This window comes from Battus philenor, unplaced genomic scaffold (assembly GCF_028537555.1).
Source record: "Battus philenor isolate CCGP_79_NKW_IND1 unplaced genomic scaffold, ilBatPhil1.0.hap1 SCAF_6, whole genome shotgun sequence".
Lineage (NCBI taxonomy): Eukaryota > Metazoa > Arthropoda > Insecta > Lepidoptera > Papilionidae > Battus > Battus philenor.
In genome coordinates, this window is record NW_027181726.1 from 9,355,771 (window position 1) to 9,367,802 (window position 12,032).

Consider the following 12,032-nt stretch of genomic DNA (forward strand, 5'->3'; position numbering starts at 1 on the left):
AAAGATATGTATGGGGGAACATACCATGATCGCTTCGCTTTACACTCGATTGCTATGTACTATTATGGTACGCAGAGGACGCTGCTGCCCATCCTTTTGTTGAAACGAAATTTGTTTATAAGCAATTCATTATAATAATGCACCAAGTGCTAATTTATATAAGATTGTATTCCGGGAATCGAACCTGCGACCTACGATCGCAAGTCTCAGTCCTTACCGCTGGGTTACCACTGCTCTATTTGGACATAATGCCCAAAAAATCAACAACAAGGAGAACCTGATGATCACCTGTACATTAGAGGGCAAAAGAGCACGTGGATGCAGCCCAATAAAGCAGTTCAATCAAATTCGCACTAAAATGGTCGCTATCATAAAAGTTTTTTTTTTGGAATTTACAATGTTAAATTAAAATATTACCTCCAAATTGTGTGAGACTGTCAGCTCTCAGTCGATATTTCGGTATGTGTTCTTGTAAAAGACTGACGATCTCTACTTCGGGCACCTCCTCGCTGTTACACACCTCTGACAACAAAAAATAACGATTATACATAAGACATTCTACTAAAATTTAACGTATAAGCTTGATGGATTTTATAATATTTCACAGCAATAAAATTTACTTTATACAATCACGCGAAATGAAACGTAACTTTCGAGGTCTAAAACATGGAGATAAATTCTTAGAAAGTATCTTTGAATAACTCGTGACTTGAGAGTAGAACTTGAGCGAAACGTATATACAAGAAGCGCATTTAACCAAGGCGTGTACTTTCCGTATTTAGTACGGAGGCGGCGGCAGACAAAATCGATATCGCTCCCTCGGCGCGACGCGAATGACGCGGCTGACCGCGCCGTCTGCCTCCCGACCAATTCTTACGATATTCACAAAGGAATTTTCTAAAACTCTCAAGCGTTTACTTAATTATTAAAATGACCTTCACATAACAAAATTATTTACATTTAGAACATATTATTATTGGGGCGATATTAACATAAAAGTCTTTTATTTTAAATACCGAAATAAAAATAATTGAAAATGATGGGCGGAAATTACGATCAACTTGTCGCAAGCTTGAAGAGAGCCATTACGTGTCATGTTGAAGGACAGACAGCAGGAAAATAAAGTACTTTTCCGTACTTTATTCCTACCTGTGATTTCACAGAAAATAGCAACGTTGCGAACTAGACTCGTATAAAAATTTAACATAACAAACTGCTAAAATAACTACAAACACAATGTGAATTATTTAAATACAATGTGAAAATTCCTTTTCAAAATTAATTAGTGTCAATCATTAAAATTTCTCAATTAATTAACCCTCAATCGAACTTATTTACGAAACTACTAATTTACGGTTCAAATTTGTTAATCAAATATGTTTGTGACAACTTAAGTAGTACATTAAAAAAAAAACAATCGCTCTCATTGACGATTAATAATATATACATTATAGAACATTAGTTAATTTACACAAGCATTCAATACTACGTTATTCATATTGAATAAATTTTCTACAGTTTCTATTAATATAAGTTTACTTCGAGTTTTACGTAACAGAATAAGCGAGGTATCTTCGTTTAAAATACCACATGAAAATCAATGCCACGATAGCAGACGACGCATTGCAACTTGATGTATACTATAAACCGTATAGTCGGGCTTTGCGCCTGCGAATCTAGACAGGGAGAACACAAATCGATAGCGCCGGGCAGCTTCGTACCAAAACCATCCACTAGACTCGAATTTTACTGACGCAATTCACTTGGAATACGGAGCAAGAAACGTTTTAATGTTCCTTAAATAAATCATTTATATGTCGAACATGCATTGAAATTTACCTAAACATCTCATTAATGTAAACTATACATAAACAATTCGAATCACGTTAAATAATTAACCTTTTTGGTAGATTACGGTCATTCAATGAGTTTCTTTATATGATTAGTACGTTAGCGGTAACTACGTACTACGGTTGTACTAATGCGGCTTCTCTCTACTTATCATTAGTGTTACTTCTCATACTTGGCAATGTCGGAGAAAACAACACATCTCGTCATTACGCAATGATGTATATATTAGGGGAACTGAAAAGTATTGTCGTTTCTGTCGACTTATTTTACACAAAAACCGATTGATTTTTACTTCTCCAGTATTAAAAATTTGTACACTAGATGGCAAGATTATTGATAAAGAAGGTGAAGAAATTGTTGATTAGAAATAAAAACTTGTTAAAAAACTAGTCGTGTTAATTTTACTTAAGAAAGCGATATTACTTTCCGTTCCCCTTAATATAATAACTACCTATAATACGAATCTTAACACAAAGCTTCTTTAGGAATGCTTAAACCAGTAATAAAATAAATTGATAAAATTCATATAACCGTCTATCATTGATACCAATGTGAATATAATTATAAATGTTATGCTACAAATTTGTATAAAATTGTTTGAATATTTATTATTATTTAAAATACATTTTCCCGACCGTTGCACTGTAAAGGTCTTTCCCAGACAGGTGCAGGTTATTGTATGATTCGACCATATATAATTACATACGGATAATGTATACACCCCCAAATACTTATTATTATAACTTGACAATATGCCATTTACAAAAGAGCAGTGTCGTACGAAACTCTTCCGCATCTATGTATTTATTTATTTTACTATACCTTAAGGTTTTTTTACAGAGACCACTTGTGTATGTCATAAGAAGAATATAAGACCAACTCAATTTCCTTTAAATTAGAATCAGATTAGTCTTTCCTATACTGGCATCCTTAAACTTAAAACTCTAATGAGAGTTCTCTTTATCTATAATCTATATCTTATTAGAATTGTATTAATATTTCGTAAATAGTAGTAATGTCGCGTCATATGTGATTATAAATTCTAATTATCAGACAATATTAATATATGCATTAGTTTTTGATGCACTTAACGCAATGAACGTGGCTTTCAATTATAATAAACCCTGGCTGTTTACACGTGTAAAAAACCCTACGCTACACTTTCGTATACCAGCCAGTGGTACTACATGAAAACACTTTTCACGACATATTTTATAATCCTTGAGAAATTTTTCATAAATATTTATTTAATAGATAAATCTACCCGTTGATTAGTTATAGTAGTAAATACTTTAAAGGGTGAACGTATAGCTCATAAACTGACGATTAATGTAAGACACACCTTTTCAAAAAATAATGGTTTCAGGAATTTTAAATTTCGTAATGATAGTAAGAAAAAGCGTTTCAGAGCTCCATATTCAAATTATTCTTTACCATCTGTCTATAGACTGTACTGACAGAAGTAATTGGCCTGTCGGATTCCAAAAAAAAAATTTCATTTAGATTTTTTGATTTGATTTCAGAGTGGTCATTTTATACAAGGTAGATGGATTTAGGTGTAAAGGTATTAAAGCTTTTTAGGACATTCATCCTTTTGAATGAGAAAAACTAGAAAAAATCGAAACATCGATTTAAATAGATTAATAAAGAAATTCTTGTCTTTTCTTATAGCAATCATAAATTCAAATACCTATCCCTTACTGTCAAATTTTTAACAACGAACAAAAGCAAAGAAATACGTATTAACAAAAAATATTGTGTATATATAAAGCATTATTATTATAATTCCTTCAATATATGAAATAGAAAACATATTTAAAAGTAATCTTCTTTTAACATCAATAAATAAAGTGATCCCTATGAAATACATATCATTTATTTATCCACCGAACTGCGGCAGCCCAATAACGATACATTACTAAGCATAAGATAAATATTGACAATGATTTTAGCTAAAGGGTTATTAGTATTTATATTTATTTGTTTATGATTACATATTGACAATATATATTCAAAATACTTCATAAATTATCTAATTATAAATTTTATTGTATAGTAATGATTACAATTGGCATTAGCTAGACTCACCGTCGGTCCAAGCTAGCAGCAAGTCTTGCTGTTTCTCCTGCAGTTCATTGCGCCTACGCGGACGTGACCGTCGGAGCCTCCTTTCGCTCATCGTCGTACCACATACGCAACCCCTTGTATTTTCAGGACCGAATTGCAATAACGTACCACACATGGGGCGAGTGATGCCAAAAAACAAATAAACAATCCACTTCTACCGCAACATCTGCGGACGTGCACTGGACATTGGTATCATCGTTAAGCATATAATTTTTAATCTAGATACCAGATAACGTAATGAAACGTCACGAAACTCGATAATGACATCTATCACAACCGATGGTAGAGTTCGTGGAAATTTTTACTGCTCTCAACTGCGATTATTTTAATATTCACTTCAATGCCACTTATAAATCATTAAGTCTCGCTTTAGGCCTATTTATAGTCTCTCCGTGGAAATTACTTGAGGTTCCGCTTTATTGTTATATAATTGCAAACAATTATAATAATCGAAGAAAAATATATCCCAATACTAAGTATATATTCTAAGAATTTCTTTCAAACAGTACTTGAATTTTATTTTAATTTCCTCCAATTTAAAAAACTGTATATTATTCGTGTAATAACAAACAAAGAACCCGGTGAAAATGAATTATCTAATCGAATGAGATAAATGAAGCTTATTTTCTCAGAGTCCTGCAAATAGAATTGTTACGAGGCCACACGCACAGTTCAGCTGTGGAGGTGGCACCGGTCGTCGCACTCGTTCAAACAACCAATAAAAATAAGGATGTCGTCAATATGTTGGCACCGCTACCGTACTCGGGTCACCTCCGCACCGGGTTGCCCCGTTAATACAATTAGATCTACTACTAACGGCCTCGTATACCTTTACAAAGGGTCAAACAACTTAATACTCATAATTACGAAAAAAATTATTACATAATTATATATTAAAAAATATATTTATATTTTTAAACAACGCAACAATATTTTTACAAATTAGAACGTTACGTAAACGTAAAAACATGTAAGGACGTCATAACACATCTTCAAGCTAGTTTGTTAGACTGTTATGTACGTCTTTTTTTTATCTTAAAAACATTCGCAATATACCTGGTCCGCCTTTCGACATTTTAATTCATTAATTGAAATTATTATTATATCAAAATAACAAGCCGTTAAAGTAAGCTGTTATGCTCATGCAATCCAGTGCACATAAACATCCAAGATACCTTTCATAGCTTTTTCTTGATAATAAACTATGCTGATGACTCGACCCACTTAATTTTTACTTGCTATATATCATTTAATATAACAATCCAATTGTTATATGAAGTTCTTTAATAATAAACGCACGATCGTGCTGGCACGAATGTGATGTGTGAATTTTATTTAACTTATGACTCAAACTTTACAGAACGATTCTTAACAGAAAACTTGAAAAAAAAATATACGAGACAGTTCATGTAAAATTATAACGCTTTAGGAAACGTAACCCTATGCAAGTCTTCGAGAAATGGAGAGTTATTAAATAATTTAAGTAAAAATCTATTTGGTGGCCCGTGTTCGTCCGTGTCGACCGACGGAGAACTCGCGGCGCTAGACTGGTGTTGCGCTTGCGCTGCCCATCAGCCAAAAATAAAATCACTGGCTTACTGCCAACCTCATTCATGAATGGGGATAAAGGGCTCATGAACCCTACAGCCTCCCTTGATCGTAATTTACACAAACCGAAACTAACTTTACTCGTTTACTTTTAAATTTTTAACTGAATTTCTATAAACTTAATTGGCTTAACTTTTAACAAGTTATAAATAAAATGAAATAAATGTCTAAATAATTTTCATGTTATTGGCCACTAATGTTTAACTTAAGATCTTCTGATCTATGATAAGTAACTAATATTTGACGTATTATATCCTGCTTTGTGTTTCACAACTATTCGCTTTGCTCAACCATAGTCACTGGCTGGATAGAGATGTTGGACTTCCGTATGCCACAGCTATGAGGTTTTACTTAATTAATAATAATCGAAAAATCTACACATGTTGACTTCCTAAAAGCTATTCCATGAAATTCTCCTTAAATTTAAATCATAAAAAAAATAACCAAAAATTAATAAGTTGAATATGTATTCGTTAACTGTTATGCTAAAATGGCCGTCTATGTGATACACCGATTCTAAGAAAACAGTAGGTAATAAAAAATAAATGTATTATATGTCAGTTTTATAACATAATAATATACAAAGGACGCGCTACCAAATTGCTCAAATTTGGGGGCAAAGTTACTAAGATATAAAAAAAATTATCATAATTCAATAGATGAAGTGTTGAAAAATAAAAATATAAAGAAGATAAATACATATAAAAAAAGATAATATGATTGCAAAAATGGTTAAAAGCTCTATTGGAGGCGGACGTATAACTAATTTGTGAGCAAAAAACTTTTATTTCCAATCACCCCTGTACAAAGTAATCATTCTGAAATATGTTACGTTAATTTTTTTCTATTGAAATGCAACAGGCCAATAACTTCTGGCTGTACAAAGTTTGCAGGGACAGATAATAAAAAATAATTAATTTTAACATGTAGTAATTCTAATTTTAAACGGTTTTTCTAGCGTTATTTATTGTTTCTAAGACCATTAATATTTGTACCATTCATTATTGTCGACAAATGATCTATACATTCACCCCCTTAAAGCTTCAACACCGTTAACCAATCACCCTGCAGAGATGTATAAATATCGCATTGACCTGAAATACAATGAAATGTATTTCAGCAGTTTAATAGAACGTTGGCCGAGTTACAAAATTATTCCCGGAATTTCATTCATTCAATCTTGTATAGCATTCATTGAGCGTTTTAAACAGCTTAAAAATACTGCTCAGAAATTTTTGACGCTGTTAATTCGATTTTTAAAATATATTAACAAAAAAATTGTTTGATAGATCTTAGGCACCTATTGTATTAAGCATAGATCTACCATCTAAAGGTCTACTGAACACATAATTTACTGGTTAACCAAATAGAATATATTATAATTTGGTAAAACTTTCAGTCTGTCAATATATCTCCTATTGCTTCATCGTCAATCTGACGTCGTCCACAGCTGGACGTATTTTCGCCATAACTTTTGCAATAGGACCGGCTTGAAGCGGCCCGCATCCAGCGTCTTTAACAAAATCGTCTATCCATCTTATAGTTGGACATCCTACGTTGCGCTTGCCCATCCGTGGTTCTGAAATGAGTTCAGAAGCTAAAGACCCAAGCTGCCATCTGTTATGCAAGCGTGGCCTGACCATTGCCCCTTCATTTTGCCAATCCGCTGGGCCGTATCGGTTACTTTCGTACGTCTACTGCTGCTTAAGAATATATTAATTTAACATAATGTAGTATGCAATTTTTGCTGTCCCGAATTTAAAACAGAGTTGAGATAATCTGTACTTTCACTAAAAAGTTCTAAAAATCACACAAATTTTCAAAGAATTAAAATTTTGTCTAATTAAAATAAGTGTATTAGCTTTTTCGCTCTTCCAACTTAACATATTATTTGTTAAATTTAACTGGTTACATAATTCATTTTGACCATATGACTCACGACTGTACGAATTAACAATTCTGTACATAACAACCGGTCTTACAATTCAATTAACTTACGTTATCTGTTGAAGCCAATGTCACTTCAAAAACTTTTTTAAATATCGTTAGCGCACATTAAACCTCTTTTGAAGAGCGTGCGGAAAAATAAATAATCCACGACTACAAGTTTTGCCTTGTACGCCCAAGTGATGTCAAAATCGCATCAAGGCCATCTACATGACATTCCTCATTTAAAGACCAATAGATTCGTTTGAACTGAAAACTCGAAGCCGTATGAAAGAAAATGCAAATAATAGACCTTTATAATAAAAATTAGATTGCTTCAAACCGGTCCCATCAGAAATTTGTGGGGGGTGCTATGTTCAGCTGTGGACATCCTACGGCTGAAATGATGAGACTGTAAAAGCTGTTCGAACTGAAAATATCTCAAAGATTTATATCTGAAAGTTGTACCGCAACAAGGATATTTGACATGGTTAACAGGTAATCAGGTATTAGTCTGTAAATCTTTAGATGGATCTAGTTTGAGCCAGTGAGTACCTAAGGCCCATGGAACATTTTTGTCAACAAAATCTCACGGCCGAAATGATGATGATGATGAATGTTGTAATTACCAGTGATTGTAGCGACGTGGCGCACTGCACGCGGAGCTAGCGGAGGCGCGCAAACCGCATCCTGGAGGGCCGCCAGCTTGACGAACTGCCCTGTAAAATATGTATTAAAACACCAACTCTTTCTAGAAGTCAAGAAAGAAATAATTCACCTGGAAACCTGTCTCCTGATACTAATTAACAGAGATCATATGGATAAACTATGGAGATGACTTTGATGTGTTATTAATGGATAAATTAGTAAAAGGAAAAGAGACTACTTATTTACAACCTGGTGTATATTTATAGTACGTCCAGGGATTTTTTTGATATGAAAGTGCTTTCTATGATAAGCCAACATTTGAACTTAATTATATATCTGAATAGTCAGTTTCTGCCTATGAAGCTCTAAAATTAATTTGGTCGATTGGTTATAGATATAAAAGATTTAAAATGGTGAATGTTTATTTTTATTAATGTTTTATTTATCATTTGCTTTTAATTATTCAATTGTCAATCAGTTAGTAAATATTGAATGATAATAGAGTAAGAACTTTTTTAAGTCAAGTTTTTAAATTTAATTATTATTCATTATCTGTCCCTGCAGACTTTGTATAGCCAGTAGTTACTGGCCTTTCATATTACATAAGAAATAAAAATAATGTTTCATGTTACTGAGTTATTGCAAATAGATATAAAAGCTTCAAAGCTTTTCAGTGACAAATGAGATATGCTTCCTTTTTAAAGCTTTTAACACTAGTAAATCAGACCATCTGTAAGTTTTTTTAACAAATTCCAAAAATTTTTGTAACAAATAGGACTAGACAGAAGTTACTTATAGCTATAAAAATAATATTCAAGGTTTTAATGAAAGAATTTAATAAATAATGTGATCTCAGTATAGACTTAAATAAAGTTGCATAAAGTCATGTTGAGATTAATTTTCAACATATAGATGCCCTAAATTAATCTCAATCTAAGTAGAGAATTCTGTAGAGATATACCTATATCTGTTTTCTAGTAGTCCCCCGGAGATAAATATAATTATATCAAAAATCTGTACTGGCTTAACTTCATAAAGAAATCACATTATGTTGTAGTTAAAATATCCGATCATAATGAGACAATGTACAGACAATTATAGCAAAAAACAAATAAATTTAAATAAATAAATTTAATAGAATATATCTCTGATCATCTCTAAATTTAGTGAATTGTAGATGGTATTCAATTTGATATTTAACATTATTATTAAATCTATATTAAAGTTTCTTACTGAAATAAATGAAAGAATATTTCATATTCAGGTCAAACTAGCACAAGCGGGACTTAGTAAATACCAATGGAATTTAATTAACCTTAATTTCTCTCATTACAAAGTAAAACAATATTTCAAAAATTATAAAAATAAAAACTGAATGTATTTGAAAACTATACTGAAGATAGAAAATCATAGAAACTAATAGATTGTTGTAACTATAATAATAATCTATTTCATTATTGGTCTTATATTTCTTTAAAAACCTTAATGGAGTGGATAACAATATAATTACATATGATAAATCACATATTTCCCTAAATAGGAGTATAAGAAAGTGCATTTTCTTTATCTTACAGACAAAAATATACCTACAACTTCTCGCTAGTCTTCAATTAAAGCAATGAATATTATGTAACTTTCCTGTGCTTTTTAACATAACAGACTTTGAGTATTAAAAAAAAGGAAACCTTTAAAATGAAAAAAAAAACCTGAAACTACAGTCTAAAAAAGATGTGATGTCATCTATAGGAAACTGGTGGTCTACTCAATTCATTATAAATATATTATAGATCATAAGTAGTAGATCACAATATCGCTGTAGTATTATTATGAAATCTTAAATTCCTTTACAGGGACAAAAATATTAAATAACGTCTTAATTACTGCAACTACTTAATTTTACAGTATACTTACAGATCTAATTTATGGGGCTTCTGTCATCAGGTTTGTAAATAGGTCCTGTAAAAATAACCATTCTTGGAAAATAGCACATGATTTATTTGCTATAATTTTTTTAAATAAGACCCATTGATTTAAATTTTTTATTTCATAGTCTTTGTTTATCTAAATACAAAATAATTCAAAAAACTTTATAAAATTAACCATAATCAGGTAAAAAGAGTTAATTAAGAGATGTTTACAAATTTTTAATATCTTACAAAAATAATATTTTGATAACAGAAGTTAACATAAGGTGGTAAAGTTTAAGAGATCATTGTGTAAAACCCGTATTACTTACCATCATATCTAAGTCATGGGTGCCACCGTAAACTATAAACTTGCTTACATAGATCCATTACAATAGTCATGTCACTAAAAACTATAATCGTTAATATAAGCAATAAAGTTACGATTGTAAAAATAAATACTTAAATCGACCACAAATTCAATGCAGCAGTAAGTCAGTAAGGTCGTTTTTAGATCTCCATTCTCATTGATAGAAAAGTTGCACAGATAAGTAAGATATGAGTTGAAATATTTAACACACAGAATGAAGTTACTAAGATAACCAAAATGACATATTTATTTTAATTATATTATAAAATTACTCTATAATATTAGTGTCATATAGTATGGCACAATAATCGGATTATAATTGAAAGAAGGACTGTGGAGCAAGGATCACTCCATTAAATTCGAATATTGCTATACATTCAACGCGAACATCAGTCGAATCGAGAGACGGCCACACCCTATAAATATTAAAGCGCGTCCGTTTTCTAAGCCATTTAAGTTTTTCGACTTGTGTACTATATTTATTTAATTTAAATAATATTATAATCAAGAACACAAAGAATTAAATTATAATTATGATAAAATATCAAAGGCTTAAACTAATTATTACAATATAATAGTAAAAGAAATGCTCTTCTTTCTATATGTTTATTTACTTTTACATGATATTCAATCATTGCGTTGCATGTCGTTATTTTAAGATTTTATCAAAACTTCTATTACTAAATACGTTCCCGTAAAAATAAATGCCACATTTAACGTTACAAACTGTAAGATATAAGGGATAATATAATTACAAGCACTATCATTCCTAGCAAAATTGTAATTAACACGATGAATATTACAATACCTGAAAAAAATAGGTAAAATCATTTACTTAATATATTAAACAGTACAAATTCATGAAAAATTAAATTTTATTTACCTTCAAGTATTACAATTGTTGAAAAACCCACAAAAACAATGGCTAGTAATATGATTGAGAAAAAACTGCACATGTTATAAAACATCCCAAAATCAAACCAATTAAAGTAGCAATGAAGGGCTTTGTTAAAAAAAGAGATATTGTTTTGAATGTTGTTTTTTCTATTTTCCTCGAAACGTTTTCATAATATCTCACAAAAGGCCCTGTAAAAGTAACATAATTAGGTTATATATATTACCGTTAATTGAAATAAAATAAAAATAAAACTTACACCATGGCAACTTGGCAGTAATAACAACGGATCTTCTTAAATCTAATTCCATTATTACGTTCGATGTTTACAGCAAAATAATTATTTATACGAAGTTCCAATTAGCTCATGTGTAACACAGTAAAGACTACGCATTATTGTGTAATAACGAATCAGAAATGTGGGTATATGTCTAAGAATTACAATTTGATAATAATAATGCTTTCCTTGAAATTTCTTTAGATATACCTTCATGTCGAATTCGTCAGAAACGAATGAAGTATATTATATGAAATTTTTATACAAAAAAAGGCTTGACACTACCCAGTACCCGAACCCAGTGGTAAACATACCGCCGAATCACCATTAGTGGAGACCCAAAAACTACAAACAAAAAATTTATGGATATAATATCAACTTTTTGAGTTATAACAAGGTATTTAAAATTCGCAAAGGTACTGGAAA

General features: G+C 31.1%; 1 protein-coding gene and 1 long non-coding RNA gene across 6 annotated transcripts in view; both read right to left on the minus strand.

Moving 5' to 3' along the window:
- milt (trafficking kinesin-binding protein milt) overlaps window positions 1-8,225 on the minus strand; it is a 34,069-nt gene extending 25,844 nt beyond the window's left edge. The window contains exons 1-3 of one of the 5 annotated variants that reach the window (XM_068773336.1): window positions 5,154-5,404; window positions 3,940-4,144; window positions 418-522 (exon numbers count right to left, since the gene is read on the minus strand). In XM_068773336.1, coding sequence (XP_068629437.1) covers window positions 418-522; window positions 3,940-4,093 — 259 coding nt within the window. In that variant the 5' untranslated portion in view covers window positions 4,094-4,144; window positions 5,154-5,404. Of the gene's footprint in view, window positions 1-417; window positions 523-3,939; window positions 4,280-5,153; window positions 5,405-8,141 lie in introns of those variants that run through there. The other 4 variants (XM_068773342.1, XM_068773337.1, XM_068773335.1 and 1 more) reach the window with 4 other exon arrangements.
- A 2,946-nt stretch (window positions 8,226-11,171) lies between these two features.
- On the minus strand, window positions 11,172-11,684 carry LOC137930693 (uncharacterized). The gene is made up of 3 exons (XR_011108910.1): window positions 11,589-11,684; window positions 11,318-11,520; window positions 11,172-11,242 (listed from the first exon to the last, which is right to left on the minus strand). It is a non-coding gene; the product is annotated as an uncharacterized lncRNA (long non-coding RNA).
- Between the last annotated feature and the right edge of the window lie 348 nt (window positions 11,685-12,032).